This window comes from Zonotrichia leucophrys, chromosome 1 (assembly GCF_028769735.1).
Source record: "Zonotrichia leucophrys gambelii isolate GWCS_2022_RI chromosome 1, RI_Zleu_2.0, whole genome shotgun sequence".
Classification (NCBI taxonomy): Eukaryota; Metazoa; Chordata; class Aves; order Passeriformes; family Passerellidae; genus Zonotrichia; species Zonotrichia leucophrys.
The window spans coordinates 94,521,482-94,540,184 of NC_088169.1; the positions used below are offsets into that span (position 1 = coordinate 94,521,482).

At 40.3% G+C, this 18,703-nt stretch overlaps 1 protein-coding gene across 3 annotated transcripts in view; it reads right to left on the reverse strand.

Moving 5' to 3' along the window:
* Nucleotides 1-16,712, reverse strand: part of WARS2 (tryptophanyl tRNA synthetase 2, mitochondrial) — a 39,556-nt gene extending 22,844 nt beyond the window's left edge. Inside the window, exon 1 of one of the 3 annotated variants that reach the window (XM_064702816.1) lies at nucleotides 16,676-16,712. Coding sequence is in view for 1 of the 3 variants with exons in the window: in XM_064702799.1 (XP_064558869.1) it covers nucleotides 16,418-16,471 (54 nt within the window). In the remaining 2 variants the exon portion in view is untranslated. Of the gene's footprint in view, nucleotides 1-15,704; nucleotides 15,790-16,417; nucleotides 16,530-16,675 lie in introns of those variants that run through there. The other 2 variants (XM_064702799.1, XM_064702807.1) reach the window with 2 other exon arrangements.
* Between the last annotated feature and the right edge of the window lie 1,991 nt (nucleotides 16,713-18,703).

The following is an 18,703-nucleotide window of genomic DNA, read 5'->3' on the forward strand; positions in this document are numbered from 1 at the left end:
CAAATGGTAAACAAATACAAAAGGTTTGTTCAGTATAAGGGCAATAAATAGCAAGTGAAACATTAGAAGCAAACAGTAGCAGTATTATTTTTAGTTTAAGCACAGCAATTACTTAACCTGAAGTAGAGAATTCACAGAAATAAGTAACTCCAATAATGAAAACTGAGCTAGGGTGAACCTGAGTAAAGCATTAGCAAATCTATTACAAAGAACAAACCCATACTGGCTCCCAGCTGAGGGACCAGTTGACTAGGAGTCTTTCATCTTTAACTCCTTTGATTCCATTTAACAACATAAAGCACGAGAAGTTACAGCAAACAGGGTGGCATGAAATATTCCATTGTGTTAGCAGAAGTCTATATTAAAAAAAGCCCACACAAAACACCCTCAAATGAATCTTGGATTTCTTGCACTAAAAATATACAAAGAACATTGCTCCTTTGGAGAGAGTTTATGTTCCCTGTTTGTTCACTCCGTGAGAAGCAGCGGGCAGCATAGCAGCGTGGCAGGGGACTTCTGCCTGGTACCATGAAATCATGGGGCTGGAATGCACTTCAATGGAGCTGTTAGGTCAGGGGATGGGAGCTGTGTGCTCCAAAGTACTGGAGCTGGAAAAGGATAAAAACAAAAGGAGTGAAGTCTTCCCAATGGAGCAGAGTGAAAGCCACAAGACATGCAGCTCCAGCCCACAGGCACTCACTCATTCAGACATCTGTAGTAAGCACAGTGTGAGCCTGCTGTCCGTATGTTTAACTCTGTGTGGTGTGTGCACCTACACCAGCAGCGCTGCACGTTAATTCTCATGCCTGCTACGAGTGCTGCATCTGACAGATGACTTAGCACCTATTTATTTTCTCCCTGAAAGACCTCTGCAGGGCAGTTTTAAAAACCACAGTGCATTTCTCAATTGCATTACCCAATGAAGCTTGGCCCCAACCCCGTTAAGATCCAGGTGTTCTCTCACCTAACCTTCCTTTTTTCATGAGATCAACAACTGCCACTCCTTATACTGAAAAAATATCAACATCCAAATGCTCTTAAATAATCAGGAATAAGCATTTCATCCTTATCCCAGAGCAGGATGGCTAAGGTCTCATCCTGCCATCCGGTAGCATGGCCATATCCATTTTCAATGCAAAACAAGAAAGATGACAGCTTCCAAAAATCCAATTCTGCTCTCTTGGACCAAAGCAGAGCTTTTCTCTTTATGGAAGGCGAGCTACAACTGTCAAGGACTCAATTCAGCAGTCAAAACCACAATCATTCCCTCTCATGAGATAGATGTGCCAGAACAGGAAGATACACCAAAGCTGATAAAGGAAAAGATCCATGCAGATCCAAGCATCCCATGTTACAGACAATTCTTGGTATCCTGGCTATACGTTTCATGTTTAGCTTTATGAATTCGGTCACTGCTGAACACAAGAATTTATTTACCTGTTGGATACACATATTTGCCTGGTACAGTCAAGAAAAAACTGCATCTCAAATATGTAGTAAAATGAGTTGTAAAATAGTTCCCCCTTCACAAAGAGTTACAGAAATAAAATCAAATGAAAGCATTCACAAAATTTAGGTTTTCAGAACCTCTCTTCTTTACAACTCCACATAAATATTGCCATCACACACTTGAAATGACAGCAGACAAGCTACAATTATAGGGTAACCTTATGCCTATGCTTTAGTCTCTTTTGGGTTTTAAAACCAGAGAAATGTAGCGCCCATTCAAGGAGGTAGGAGAAAGCTGCCAGTAAACAAACAATTCTCAGGATTGTTTTCTCCTTTTATTGTGGCACAGGCACGTTATAAAATTACATAAAAGCATACATAAAAATGTGGCTGGTTGGAGTCCAGTTAAGACCTATTGTTTAACACAACAAACCATTAAATGATCACATTAATCCTGCCCTAGAAATACTGAGGCGGTGCCTGTCAGCTTCTCAACCTACCCAGTCATGGGGGAGACAGACACATCTTCAAAATCAAATTCAAAGGAGGCTTTTGCCAATTATATCCTTGGAGTGACTGAAGGTAAGGACAAAGCTTTGGACTAACTAGTTTTTTTGGACTTTGTTAATGACTTTATACCAGCAGCCTAACAGATGAGAGATAGGCTTATGCCTCCATCTATAATATAACTTATAAATATTTTAATTTCTAAATAATACTGACTCACAAACTCACCCTGAACTGAAACAAAAGCAAGAGATTTAGACCCAAACCCCACAATGTTACAGAAAATTATGACAGTATTACAAGAGCAGCTGCAACAGAAATCACCCCCCCAAGCCACAGCGATGGTTACCATTCACATGCCACAGCATTTAGCTGCTCTGCTTTATTTGAACAGCCATTTACTCGGGGCAGAACAGGTGAAGAGCCAAGTGAGATCCACAGCATCAGAGCTAATTCTAAACACAGGTGGTGGGCATGACAGAGAGAGCAGGAAGTCGACAGGAGAATCACTGCTGACATGTAGGACAGGAAAGATTGATGGCTTCCCTCTCTAGTTTTCCCCACTGTGTAGGCACGCAGGGGGTGGGGGAAAGGGACGGAGAAGCTGCTGTGCTGGCGACATAACACACCACAAGGCTCCACAGCACCAGCGCTGATTAATGACGCTGGAACGGCTCAGGAAACAGCAAAGGATCATTCACAGACTTCGCTCTTCTTGTTATAATTTTATTCGTGGGGATTCATTTTGCCCCAGCTGTCCCAAGCTGAAGTGAGTTCAAATTTGCCAGACGAAAAGAAAATGTGGAAGTCAAAGGGAAGAAAGAGCAGCATAAACAAACACAGACATGCACAGAACACAAAAACTGGAAAATTTGAAAATTCTGACATGAAGATCCTCTCAACAGGGATCAAAAAGGGAAGAAAATTAAAATGAAAACAACACAACCAAAACCTTGCTCCAGCCTCAGAGACAAAAGAAATTCTTTGGCTGACAAAAGTCACCAACTACTGCATCTTTTGCATCTGTCTACAATTTTTTTATTTCCCTTATTAATACTTTGCAACTTCAAAGCTCTGGTTGCTAAAATGATATGCTCATCTGTTAACACTGGCTTAGCAAAACCTGTCTTGAGACAGTTATTAAGCAGCAAAATGAAGGGAAGCCAGACGAGTCACATTTTACGAGCTAAAGCATAAATTTTAAAGCCTAATTGGGACAATTTAAGTATTAATGTTGTTACAGAAAGAAAAAAATGAAGGAAAAGGGAAACTTAGGAGCAGCATATATATTACATACTTTGTTTCCTTTATTGTTTTTAATGCAATTACTTCTCTGCAAACTTGCTGTAGAAACTTTTAAACGTGCTTATTTTGATCTGATAATTTAATATGTCAAATTCATCTGGTACAAATGCTATTTCAACATGCTTAATTCTTAAAATGAGAGACTAAAGATCTAACATTAAATTAGAAAGACACATATTCATACCAGAGCAAGTTTTCAGATAAATAGCTTCTGAGTAAAGATTAACCCATTGCCCAGAAACTGAACTAAATTAAGATTTAAACAGAACTGCCTAGTATCCCTTTCTTGAATGTCAAATGCACTCAAACTTCAGTAGGACTTTAATATTTATATTTCAAATGAAAAACACATTGGAAGGAGGAACATTTACAGCACATACTAACCCCACCCTATAAATTTAACTCTGCCCTCTAGGGCTAGCAAAAGAACTCAATGAAGCTGCGGCTGGGTTAGGCTGCCCTCTCACGCTGCCTTGGTACAGATGACTCAGCAAATGGCTCCTTTCATGTGGCTCGCTGCATCCCGCAAGTGGATTCTCTCATTTGCTTTATGAGCCCCACGCGCCGCTCGGGGTGCTAATGACAGCTGCACTGACAGAGCCCAGCATTATCTACAGCCAGGCTGCCACAGCTCTGCCGCCACACACCACAGGGATCCTCCGGACCTGAGGCAGCCACGGACCCTCCTCACCGTGGGGAGTGGAACAGGGGACACAACCTCTGGTGAGGGACCTGGAGGCAGCCAGCAGCCTCCTGGCTCAGAAGAGCTGGCTCCAGTGCTCTGCAGGGGCTGGGACAAGAACCTGTGCTAACATTTGTGCAGAGCTGGTGGAGAAACCAAGCACTGGGTCTGCATGCAGCCAACACTGGCCACCAACCTCACCCTAAACCACAATGCCTTCCTGAGCAAGGACACAGCCTGGTGGCTTTTATTTTTCCTGCTGCACTCCTTACAGTTCTCCACATCAACTTGAAGGACAGCATGCTAGAGCTCCTGTTCAGAGCTGAGCCATAACCCAGCTACAGAGCAGGTTCAATGCACACTGAAACATGCAGTACTTCTGCACCTCCTGGGTTTCAAAGGTGTGCACAGAACTGCAATTAATGGCCACAGATGGTGCCTGATGCAACCTTAACCCTGATTGATGATTCTCAAACCATTTACTTGCCTTTTTAAAGCTGGAACAATGAAGTTTCTTCAATCAAACTATCTAAACATAGACATTAACTGCAGGTCTTATGAGTTCATTTCACCTAAGGTAGGTGAAAGGCTAAAAGAATTTATAATAATATTTATTAACAATTATGACATAAGGAAGGTAATTAGTGCCTCACTGACAGGAAGCTGCAGCAGGAGCTTAGCCTGAACCATCAGCAAGAACATTCTGGCCAGCCAGGCAAGGCAGGAAAGTAAGGTCAGATTGATACATGCTGCTTCCAAAACCATCAGATGATACACTCAATGCTCAAAAGCTGAAAATTTGACAGTTCCAGTACTGCAGGCATTGCTTGGTGCCAGGGAAAAGGGAAGGGATAAGCAGGACTACCTTTGTTACACTGTGAAGAACACCCCTAAGATACAAATCCATATAAAAAGTAGTTGACTGTTCATTGAATAACGTGGTTGAACCAGCAACAACTAAAAAAGTTTTCAGGCACAGGTGCTTCCTGGAAGCAGCTGCCCAGAGCACCCATCAGGTCTGGCTTTTTTCTGATCCATATGCAGCCCCACAAAGCACACTGGCATGGAAGCACCAGGCCAGGGAGCTCACAGAGAACCTCGTGTTCCGCTCTGCAACCTCATGGAGTTACTCTGTATCAGTCAGCTCAACTTCAGTTCCTGGAAAGATACAGGAACAAATAATGAACTGCGAAGAAATTACAGAAATAACAGAAGACAGTGGTATTTCTCAAGAACTGGTGCCTCTCAAAAACACTGACAGCCTGCAACAGCACAAGAGATGCTAGAATGGAAATGAAATACTAAAGGTTACATCCTACTTTTCATTAAATTCCAATACTATCTCAGTTTCCAACAAGATAGAGAAATAGCACCTTGAATACAATATTATACGCTGGGGGTGAAACTGGAGAGAAAAAAATATCCTGAAAACAGCACTTATTGATGGCTTACAGTGGTTGGGGAAAGATATATCAAATACAGTTTTTCAGGGTTTTGTGCTGGTAAATTTGATATCTTCGTATCTCAAAATACAAAATCTAGATGATGAGATGGAATATTCATTAAATCTGCAGACAAAACAAAGTTGGAAGGATGGTAAGAGCTCAAAATAATCTTTACAAAGCAAAGAAATGGTCTGAAAAAATAGTATGCTATTTACCAGGCAAAAGTACACAGATTTATACAGAAAAGTCTACTCAACCACACAAACACAGGAAGGAGAACAGCTGTCCAGGCAACAACTACAGAACTGGGTCTGAGGTTTGTAATATTTTAAAAGGTGAGCATGAATCAATATCATGCAGCTGCAAAACCACCACATTTATAAACTACATCAAAAATTGCACAGGAATATATGAATAGGATGAAAATCCAGGAGACAGAAAACAATTTGCTCATTTTACTCAGGATGAGGATGGCCTCAAGCTGCAGAAGTTGGATAATTTTAGGTCCCGTATTTCAAAAGAGTGGTAGAAAGAGGCCATAGAAGTTCAACCAAGTCCAATGAGTGACCTGAATAAAAAAACATTACAGAGGAAAGTCCAAAGTGTTTTTAGTCTAGTGGAAGGAAGACTGTGAAAGTAAAAGGTGTTAAACAATGAGCTTAAGATGAAGTAAGAAAGATTCAGACCAAATGTAAAAAAAAGTTTCCAAGAGTAAGAAAAACAAAGCATTTCAGATGAATGCTTAGAGAGGTATTTTATTAATAAATAAATAAATAAAGAAAAATGTTGTATGCTGATAAAGATGTATGGGCACTTAATTTTTATTTTGGGCCAGGGGAAACACCAGATCACCCCAAACAGGGTCTGTTCTAGTCCTCTGAGCCCATAATGTTACATAGGCGTGATTAAAGTCAAAGTGAGATGATCAAAAAGGATGGAAAAGGAATCGGAATTTTATTTAGATAGATTAGATCTCATGGCATTTCAAGATTCAAGTCCTTCTAACTGCATTCAACAAAATGCAAGAATTGAGGCCTTTTCACTGATAGCAGCTGAACACTGACAGCAGCTGAACACTGACAAGCTTTGAAAAACCATTCCATGTTGTTGAAAGATGGGAAATACAAGTTAACATTTAACACCTGTAAACTGGTACATGCCGACATTTAGAAGTATACATTGCTCAAAAGAATAAATGTAATAGCAACAAGTGAACAATTAGCATTTATTTTGCTACAAGATATATGTGAAACTATCAAAATGCAGTGAAAAGTGTAATATATTTATAAATTATAGACTATTTGATATATGAAAAGTTGCTGTGATTTTAATATATTACACTCTTCTAAGTACCAAAACGTTAACAATCTTGAAGCAAAACAAAACAGAAGGCTAAAGAATGCCCCCCCAACTAAATACTTCCCTCACAGAGAAATTAGAGAAGTTTTATGTTTTTGATCACAGTAGTATCCAAATCTCTTAAAACCATCTGATTGCTCTTGCTCTTTCTCTGACCTCTAGCTGAAGGAGATTTTATTGCATTTTTTTATGTATTTTCTTCAAGTGAGGAGTCAGCTTGCTACTAAGATTGCCCTATGGGATATAAACAAAGAATATCAACTTACATCTAGAAGGATATTTTTGAAAAAATACTTTTTGTTTGGAATTACTATGTTTCTTCAGAATATTGTCCTAGAAACTCAAAGAGTAGTTCATTTCCTCTCCATTATTTTATTTGGCAATTTCCTGTAGCACAGAAAAGTTGGCTTTGTTTCACATGGGGCCAAAATTAACACAGCTGTTCAAAAACTTTCACCTTGTGATCACAGCATGAAATTCATCTCAGGTGAACAGAAAAGTTTTAAAACCACCTGATGGATGTTCAGAGGCCTTAGAATGTGGAAATCCCAGCAAATTCCCTAATGATGCACACAAGCACAAAGAAAATGCTACAGCTGATCCTCCTTGTCTATGCTGGAGAGAATTTTATGAATTTAAGTTTTTTAGACATAATAATCACACTTGCATAAGGGACCTCTAGAGAATTTTAAAAACTTTTTCTGGAGCTAGACAATACTCACAGACAACATTTAAACTGTTGTTATCAGCACAGGTTGGTCCTGAAATCACCAGGCTGGGTTGTTTCCACAGAAAGGACAAACAACAGATGAGCAATAGATGAGGGGTACAATGAACACACAAGTGTTCATCTGTGCTCAGGTCAAGAGAATGTAGCCAAGTGACATGAGAATGGTGACAGCAAGCTGTGACTTGCTGATTAGACAGCTTGAGGCTAGAAACATCAAATGAAAAGTTCCCTAGTTAGTGTGTGACACTCACTGTTTTGCTGGTCCTAAAGAGGAGATGAGATGAGATGAGATGAGATGAGATGAGATGAGATGAGATATGTTCCTTGCTAACTTACCTGTATTATTCAAACTGGCCCACAGAAAGCCAGGAAAATCACCAACTCCCAGTTTGGATGGATCCCATGGAGTAAATCAGTGTCAAAAAAGCCAATTGCTTTTACTGTTAGTATCCCAGAGATGTACAATACTTCATTTTCTTTGGGTACTGGTAAGTATTCTGAATACTGGAGACTTACAATGTTTCATGGTCAACTGTGAAAACATCCCTCTGGAGGGAGTGACAGCACCTCTGGCTGTTGTGACCTGGCGTATGCTTGATGAACAAGAGTCAGAGTGCTGACAGTGCATTAACTCTGCAAGGATCTAAAATGCAGATATCGTAAAGAAAGTACCCAACAAAACACTTCAGTGGAAGTGCATGAAGAGCAGAATGTGAACTTGACTGCAGAAATTACATGGGCTAATTTGTTGCCAGCAGAGATGCAAAATGAGATTCAGTCAGGAATTCAGAGGGCTGGACCCCTCATTCCCTTTACATAAGCAACAAAGAGGCTTTGAAATGTTTGAAACTGTTTTGTTCTTCCATGCAAACGGAAAGCACCCTATGGATGTCTATTAAGTAAAGTCTTTCCACATCTTGGCAAGTATGTGATTTCAAGAAAAATATTTGCAAATGGATAACCCAATTCAAGGACAAGTCAAAGACCACCTTTGAAAGTAACTTTGATGTAGCTATAAAAAGATTATATTTAGGAAGGATAGCATAACGTGGTTCTGTTGTTAAAAGTTTGTACCTCCCTGTATTCCTTTGCTGTTTTTCATGTAAAAAGCAATGCTGGTAAGCGGAGAAGTGAATGTCCATGAGACATAGGATTAAGGCAGAATCTCTGAAAAGAACTGCTCCCAACTAATAGATAAAGACAAAACAAGCCATTTAGCAATCTCACTGCCAAAGGACAGGGATATTGGAGCATCCACAAGTGTGAAAGCAAATGACAGCAACAGTTGCTATGTGAATCTTAGGAGAGATCATCAGGAAGCCTGGAATATTTTATTAACATGGAAACACTACTATATCTTTCCCAAGGTACAGCTATCACACACAGATTTCAAAGTCAGAACTATGCACCTGGCAAAAGGATAAGATGATGGTGAGACTAGGAAGTTGTGAAGACTTTTGCAGTTTACTTTCTTTTTTAATGCTGTCCAACAACCTTCAAATGAGATTAACAGGTCAGCCAGACTGAGAACAACACTATGCAGACCAATATACAATAATTAATTGTCACAGAGTGTATGCAATCAGAAACAACAATGATGGGATTCAGAACAATGCATGCTCCATCTGTCAGAATGGAGAATGCATGCAATTTCATCTCCTTTCAGCTTCCGAATACTTCTGGGAATTGGAAGAATCTTACAGAAAATCTGCACTTCAAAAATGGAAATATAGCCCTATCCAACCCTAGGATCTTTCTGCAGAGAAATGTAAATATTGACACCCACCTACATAAGTGAATAAGATGGGTTTACCACACTTTGTAATACCAATAAGAAACATTTAATTCACCCTCTAATCTGTACTGTAAAGCTCCAAACCACTTATCCATAAACAATACAGGTAGTCTAAACAAAAATAAATTCCTAGTCTGAACAGTTATGAAAGTGTAATCCAAATACAAATGAAGCATAGAAGGGCTTATAACATGAACTACGTGCAACACCATGAAAACTGAGGAAACCCTTATTTTTAAACTTCACACAACACTTATTCTTCATTCAGTTATTGTGCAGACATCACTGAAGCAATTGGGTAAACTTCACCACTCTATTGCTTCAGCCAGCTCCAAGGAACAGATGCATGCCCTAGCATAATTCAAAGAACTTGAAGCTAAAAGTAAAAGCAGATATTTCATTTCTGGTAGCAATCATCACATTTCAGCACAAGAATGAGGGAAATGAAAAAGTAAGTATATATATTTTATCATCTATTTTTGCGTGTATACATATGTATATGTATATATACATATATACAAAAATGTATCTATTTCCTCTTCCATGCAGCAAGAATTTCAGTGCACTCTCAAGGTGGGTATCTATCTCAGGGGCAAAAATATATTTAATCCGATCCAGTGGATATATAGATTTGCCTGATACAGCAGAAAATTATAAAATCTGCTATGTGATTTGTCTGAGTTGGGGCTTCCAAGAATGATACTGTTAGTCAAGGGCTCAAATATTCAAATGGAAAACAATTTCAATTCACTGATTACAAACACAGCAAAACTAAAAAAAATTATGATCTAAGGTGACTTAACTGACTTGGGGTTTTTCTTCACTTCAGCTTCTGATCCTGCTGCAATTTGAGTCAACTCCACAAAATGTTTGTTCATCTAGCCCTAGAGTCACAGCATAAACCACAACTTGTGTCATGGAAAAAGTAATTGTTAAGTGTCTAGAATAGCACTTGCTGTACTAGCAAATGGAAATTCTATCTGCCAATGAGCCAGCATTAAAATGGGACCCCAGTCTGCTGTGTAGAGACAGGGGTGATCTGCTGCAGACTGACTCACAACGCTTGCTCAGCATATGCACTGGAGAAATTCACACCAAACTTCAACATCCACAATGGCCAGAGTAGCATCTTTCATTAAACTCCCTGTACAAAAACATGTTAATAAACTCAGAAGTTCCTCAAGAGAAAAAACAGGTTTAGTCAAGACACTGAAAGTAAGGGCCAGAGGGGGAAAGAATGGAGGGACTCTACCCAAGCCCTGACAAGATGCCAGAATAAAGGGCTGTTTCCTGCTAAAACAATCTATATTTGCCAGACTTTATTGTTAGAACTCCATTCTGAAATGAATAGGACCCGTTCACGCCTCAAAGATCCTTCATGTCTATTTACGGTGGGGCTCTCTCTGTGCAGCTACAACAGTGGTCAAAATCCAGTAGAGACAAGACACTAAGCAAGGCAGATCACAAGAAGTCTCTCTACAGCTGCAAGTCTAATAAATCTGTGTGGAAACCTGAGATATCTCAAATTCAGTGAAAATACAAGAAATGTATATTGCCACTGTATACTAACTTGCCTTCCATTCTGAAAATTATACAAAAGCTAATGATTTCATTCTTGCATAAAGAACTATTCCACTGCTTTATCTGAAAGTTAAGCCAGTCTCCCTAGAGGATTAAATATATTTATATTATTTAGCTATTGTTTACCTATTTATTTATTTAGCTAGTTAGTGATTAGAATAAAAACAAATGACTGATTAGGGAAAACTTCCACTCCAACCCGAATAGAAGACACCAGAGTTTTAATGCAAAGGCTGGAATATGTTGCTAAATCTAGTTGATTTCATAAGGATCTGAGTAACTAAATAACTTTTAGTATCTGTGCCCAATAACAACAGTAAAAACTGTTAAAATTCAGGAAAATAGGAAATAAAAAATAAAAGGCACCAATTTCTACAAATGAATCCACACAGACACTACTTTACTTGGAAAGAATTTCTCCAATCACTCAGATCTTTTCTAAAGCTCCTGTATATTACAATATATTTAACTAGTCCATACTGGACACCAGGAGACATCGGGGTATTTCCATTTCCAGCTTTTTTTCCCCTCAGTCAAAAGCATTTTGCTACTTCCAACCTTAATGCTCTCTAGAAGAAAGTGATGCAACACAGGGGATTGTCACAATCATAAATCCAGAGCAAGCACTTAAAAATCTGCCTGTTCATCCATCAATTTCAGCCTACAAGTGTCTGGACAGGCATTCTGAAGTTGACCTGCTGCAGTAACCTGTGTATGTGTGCAGCTTGTTACATGCACCTGGGGACCCATTTCATTAATGGTTAACAAAGTGACCCCTATGTGACAGCAACAAATTCAAGATGGGAACAGGGATGCATTTAAATTGTTCGCATTTCATTCATAACAGATCTGAATGATTCTGAAAACTGAGCTCTCTCTCCCACTGTAGTTTTACCTACAATCTTTGAAATCCTTAAGGATTAGGGTATGGTAATTTCAGTTACTTCCTTTCTCTGGAGCCCCATATGGTAACCATAGCTAAAAATTTTGAAGATTTTATTTGCAATCTGGGAAAAAGCATTTTAATGGTCTTCTCCAAAACAACCCTTCAAGTTTTACCTAACTGCCTTTTTCATAGCCATCTTTGTTAAAAAATATGAAACATGACCAGTCATTAACATGACAGTAACAATAGAGTGATCAGGTGGCCTGAATACAGAAGGAACAATACTTCCTCAAAAAAGTAAATCAAATTTCACCGGACCCAAACAATCTGAAGATCTTCTCTTCAAGTACTGACAATACTGGCCAGAATCACTGAGGTTCACAGAAGCCCAGCAAAGTATCAGAAAACCAAAAAAGGAAAAATGGCATTCCCATCTTCAAAAATACAGGAAAATAGGAACAGTTTGTGAAGTAGTCTGCTTACCATCAATACTCAGTGAACACAATCCATCTTTTCCCTAGAAGACAACTAGAGGAAAACAACAGCAAATGTGGATTTCTTAAGAGCAAGGCATGCCAGAATAGTCTAACTGGCCTTGAGACTCATTAGGCTGCCACATTTTCCCCACAGCAGGGGAAAATGCAGTAAAGGCCTCTTGATTTTAGCACCACCTTTGGGCACTGTAAAGCAAACCAGAGAAACTACATCCAGGGTCTATACTGTGGTATTTTTAAATAGATATTCACTTGGGTAAAGAAGCAGATACTTTCCTAAATGAGCTGCTAAGATTACCACTATATTGGCTTCCTTGGATTTGAAGATCCTGTATTTCCAGTGGTCCTGACTAAACATTCACCAGAGATATTTTCTGTGCAACACTCACCAAAAGATAGAAACAACATCCTTGAAACAGTGGGACTCAAACCAATTTTCTCTTTATATGACCTGCATGCACTAGTCAGTGTCCTGAGTTTCATTACAGCAAATCCAACTTGGAGTGCCAGAAAAAAAAAAAAAAAGAGACTAAATTCTAGCATCAAAGAGGAAAGGATTTTGTGTTAAAAAACATCAACCCTTATGGCTGGATGATGCAGTTCTGTACCACATAAAGCTAACAGAGAACCCACTTTCTGATGCATCACTCTTATGAAAGTTGACAAGAGATGACGGTTGTAGGACATCAAAATGTACAGCTTAGCAACAATAATACAGCCACTGTAACAGATCATGTGTGGAGGCAAGGCAAGGTCTCTCCTAACAAAGAGGAAGACTAGGGTAGGAGAAAAGGCAGCAAAATGGCAAGTTATTTAAAAGATATTGTCAGGAAGAAAAGCAATACAGGTATTAGAGTATTCTTACAGTAATTGTAGTAGTGATAGCTACTTTGATACTAGAAAAGAAAAATTAAGCCAAAGACTCCTGATTTCTTGAAGGCAAATAACATCTAAATGTGTCTTTCCAGCTGAGTGTCTTGAAAGCCATCTAGTGATGCATGAGACCATCAAAAGCAAGACCTTGCCATTCTTCTACTTCCCCTTTGCAGCCAGGACTAAACCCAATCCATGTTTCATCAGGACATACACCAACAATTGACTGACCCACCTTAGATTACATTTTCCTACTGACAGGTTATGTCACAGTTGGATTTTTCATTATTTTATCAGTAATTCCCTGGAGTCCCTGTAGTGGCCATTTTTAAGAGTGTCTCATCAAAGAAACAGACTTGATGAAATGACTTTCTGTAACCGTGGCTTAGAGAGCACTGAAGAACAGTAAATCAGGGAATTTGAAAATAAGCTCTTAAAAGTTAAGATACCCCAAATGTACAGAATTTCCCCAACAAAACATTACTTTCTTCTTAGCCACATTTATTATGTCTACATATTTGTGTGATAGAAATATGTAAAACAAAATGTACAGAGCAACTTTTCCACAGCATGGTAAATCCAGCACAGGGATGAACTGTGCACTACAGTGAAACAAAGCTGAAGCCACATAAATTATGTCTTCTGGTGACTATGACTGCATTATTGAACACTTAAACATCAAAACTACAGGGGTGCCAGTAGACACACTGCTCAAGCTTGAAGGCAAACACTTTTCCAGCTTGAATATTCCACATCAGCAGGCAGCAAATACATGATCTGTTCCAAACTGTCTACTGTAGTAGCTGAACCACTGCTGAGTCCAGCCTGGCAACAGGAACAGCACAAATAAGGAAGCAATTTTTCCTCCTCAATTCGTTAGAAGATGCAGTGTAAGTACCAGTTCAAGTCCAGTGCAATTCTTTTCAGATAGAGATAAGAGGGGACTTAAAGTGAGAAAGAAAAGGGAAAAAATCCCACAGCACACTGGACTTGCAAATTTAGCACCAGAGGAACAACTTAAATTACTGCTGGTACTTGAGTGTGGGTGACCTGAAGCTACACAAAATTGGTCAGAGCATGGTGCTAATAACACCAGAGTTGTGTGTTCAATCCCCATATGGGGTTTTACTTAAGAGTTGAACTGGATGATCCTTGTGGGTCCCTTCCAATCCAGAATACTCGGTAAATCTGTAAAGCAACACTAACTTTGTGGGGGCTTTATTTATTTATTTTTAAAATGAAAACATTAAAGAATAACAGGAAGGAATTACATTTTCAGACCTATCACACCTTTAAGACATCATGGCAACAGCAGGCAGGCCATAAAGCACCTGGTAAGTAATCTTGACCTGATGGGTGACTCAGAGGTGGCAAAGAAATGCACGTCAGAGTAAATATTAAAATACAACATGAGCTGTATTCACTCAGAGCAGATTTCTTTATTATGCAAGAAAAATGAGATTTCTTTGCTGGAGAAATGAAAGCAGGGGAGGGCATCTGTTGTGATACTGAGCAGAGCCAAAAGAGTCACCATTTGCATCAGGAAAGATAAGCATATTCAAATCCTTTCAATATTTTTCAAGGAACTTTTGAGTTCTAAAAATAATGAGTGGTTAGAGGTATCTTTGGCAGACCTGCTTTGCTGAATATTACAGGGGCAGTGTAACTGTTCAAATTTTAAGTGTGAGAAATCTAAGAAGATTTAGGCACATGTAAATGAAATTAAATCAAACCACCTCAAGACATGCAAACACCCAACAAGCTTATTGAGGATTCCACATTGAGATTCTTTAGCTCTTCTATATTGCTACAATTCAATGCAGTCTTAAACATATATTTTTTGTTTCAGAATTCATTTAAGCAGAAACCTTACTTCTGCCTCACACTAACAACTAATAGGAAGAACACAGCTGCTAAGTGAAATATCAGTTATCACAGCTTCATATGGCATAACAGGTTCCTCCTCTTTTGTTTTCACTCTACCTCCTCCATAGAAAGGACAGAATCAAGGACATCAGCTGTTTTAGAACATAATGAAATATGCCTTGACTTTTTAATTTTAAGAATCCTGGTTCTGAAATAGTCCTGCAATGTGTAGTTTACCCAGTTCACTACCATATACACCAACTTTTTGTGCATTAGTGTGTGTTACAGCTTGATGTGCTCAAAATATCAACTCCATGGCTGAGAGTAACAGAACCCACTTGCTGCAAAATCACAGACAATACAGATTACACCATGAAATGGAAAGGAATCTTTGATCTTCTGCTTACCCTATTTCTTCTCACAAGTAACATGAGACATATCTACCCTGACAACCATTCTGAATAATGTGTTCCATTATTGAAACATACCATACCATTCAGGATTTGGATGACATGCCAAAAGCAAGATTTTCATGAAAAAGCCAGTTGTCCAACTAGGGGAAACATTCTCTAAAATGATGCAATGTTAGTATTACTGTCATCAAATTCTTCCGCTTATTTTAAAAACAAGGCTACAAGCTACAGAAAAATTTAGATTTCTAAGGCAAGCCATTCATAGATGTAAAACTATGAAGGAGGCTGCCTACAAAGATGACACTGAATATACACTTACCTGACCTGGCTGATTGCTTGGAGTTATCTTACAAAATACAATCAAAGCAATCAGTTGCCCCTTTATTTAAATTTTCTAATAGAATGGGGGGGAATGAGAAGGGGGGAGGCTCCTTATGGGTTACAATGAAAATCCCAAATGTATTAAAGAAATTCAAACACTACACCCCACTGAGGTCGTGTAAGTACCAAGGGGAGGGGCTGACATACATCCATTCAAAAACTTATGAAGTTTGTTTTTTCCTTCCTGCTGCAGAAGACAGGAGTCTGTAGCCAATAGGTGCATTTAAAACCGAAAGGCAAGAAGCAAAGACTAAGGCTGAAACCGCGCACAAACCCAGCGGCATCTCAGCGCTCGAACAACCCCCACAACGCCGGCTCTTGCCGGCTCAGGCCTCCCTCTCTCCCGCTCCCCGAGCGCCCCGCGGAGTCAAAGGCCCTGCGGCTGAGCGGAGCCAGCGAGAACCAGCCGGGAAGCGGGAGGGACGAGCCGGGAAGCGGGAGGGACTGACAGAGAACCGAGAATGCCGGCGGGGAGCGCGGCTCCCTGACGGGCGGCAGAGCCGGCCCGGCCCCGCCCCGCGCCCCCCGCTCTGCGCATGCGCGGAGCCAGCGCGCGGCACGGGGCGGGATGGCGGCCGCGGCCGGAGCGCGGGGCTTGTCCCAGGCCGGGCACACCGGGAGGCGGCGGGGGAAATGCCCCAGGCCGGTTACCTGGCCGAGGGTCCCGCGGTGTAGGGCCCGGATCAGGCCACTCGGTGTCGCCATGGCAAAGGCGGGAAGGAAGAGGCGGGGGGGAGGGACACGGGGCAGGAGCCCGGCAGGGTCCGCGCATGTCCCGCAGGCGCGGTGCGGGAGCGGCCGCTGGCAGGGCGCGGTTACCGGGAAGGGGCGGCGCTGGCAGCGGCATAGGCACAGGCTCGTGTGGGAGTGAAGGTCATCGCTTCTCGGTTTCCATGGTTCCTGCCTCACCTGCGGGGTGCCCTTGGAACGGCTCCTCTCAGCAGCGCGTCCCGTTCGAGGCCTCCTCCATCCCTGCATCCTTCCGGCTGCCTGGCCTTGCCCACGGCAGCTCTTCCACAGAGAGATTCGCAGCCAGGCCGCTGCTGGAAAGTGCACGCCCGTGCCTGTCCTGTCAAACTAACTAAAGTCAACTCCCGCAGAACCCCCCCGAAAGCTGCTTTCTGCCCTCAATCTGCTCTGCTCTGCTCTGCCCGAAAGCCGAGGCAGAAGCAGCTCTCGTTGTCCAGAACCTCAGACCCAGCGTGTCCTCAAATCCAGTCTTTGTGCCATGTCTCTTCCATTGTGCCCGGTAACCAAAGCAAGAAGCACCGAAATTACTAATGAGGTTTCGAAAGCTCCTGAAGAAGTTGTGCATCAGCCCCTCCTGTCAGCTCCTGTGCAAAAGGTGCCTGGTTTCTCCCCAGTTCATTTCTCCCCAGTTCAATGCTCAGGCTGGGGAGCCACAAAAGGCTTGTTGCCAGTGTCCGGGTGATGTGAACCCAAGCTCTGCAAACGTGGGACAGTGACTGTGGGAATCTATTGCAGACTCTGATAAAGCAAACCAGCCATCAGGAAAGTGCACTTGTAGGTCTGTTACCAGGGATCGTGCGTTGGACTGGTGATTATTTCCAGTAGCCCACTCCAACCCTGTCACTGGGGATATTATTGTGGAAAGTTCCCAACTCTAAAATCTGGGTTTAGTAGTTAAACCTTTGTAAATTTACATAACGGTTTATTTATTTTCACTTTGATGCATTGGTTAGTGACAATTTTTATATTTTAAAACCATATATGAAGTGTGCTTAGTACATAAGAGCATAATCTTCATTTACTTTCCCAGGCACTGCTCTTTACTTTACAAACTGTAAAAAATTGACTTTGATTTTTAAGAACTTTTACTTGAACGCAAAAATTGTATATATAATTTTTTTTTCATCATTTGCATCATCACTATAAATATTTTGCATAATTCGAGCTGAAAACTTCTCTGTATGATGTTCATCTTTGATGTTTTTATTCAGTGTTTCAGCAAAAATGTGTCAGCCTTTTTTGAGAACATAACTAGACAAAAATGATGTGAAACTCAATGAGGGAAACATCAGAGAAGAAGCTGAAATACTGAATGTTTTGAGATTTTCTAGTTCTAAGACCAAAAAATGATTGGACAAAAGCCCATTGCTGCTCCACTAATGTGAGACTGAAGATATGATCTGAGTGGAGCATTAGGCAGTACCCCTGATGGTGGGAGGGATGGACAGCTGCCCTACCCCGTCTCCCAACTAGAACTATTCCCTTTTGGATACTAAATGGAGCAGGTAGAGCTGTCTTAAAACTGATGCCATGAAGAGCACAATGAGACAAATGGAATATAAACTTACCTTCAAACAGTTGTGAAGAAAATTGATGTAATGTGATAAGAGAACATTAAAACAATTTTTCAGTTGCAGATAATTCAAACCAAAAATCTTTTCCAGTATGTTTACCAGGGAGAAAGCTTTCAGCATCTAATGAATATCAATATTATAATGTGGTTATAAAACAGTAAGTTAAGCATTGGTTTGAGTCAAAATGATGAAGAAAAAAGCTATGTAGAATTCAGCAATAAAAACCTAAAGAATGAAGATGAAGTTAATACTTCAAAAAAAGAATTAGTGCTAATTTTCAAGGTTATTGGAATAAATGGAACAGAAAAAGGTGAAATTTTTGAGACTTTTGTAATACCTTTGACTTAGTATTGCAGAGAATTCTGATAAACATACGTGAAATGGCTAAGGGCTGATCAGATGACAGGTCTTTGAAAATACCTGTTATAGTAGAGTTGTACGGTGAGCTGTGCTTTTTCCTGCTCAATACTGCTGCTGGGAATCTGGAAATAGATTCTGAATAATTTATGTTGAAATGTGCTGCTGACACAAATATTGACAAACTTGTAAATAACTCTAAAAAGATGATCATACAGATAATAGGAATCTATTAAAGCAAAGCATGTTCTGAAAT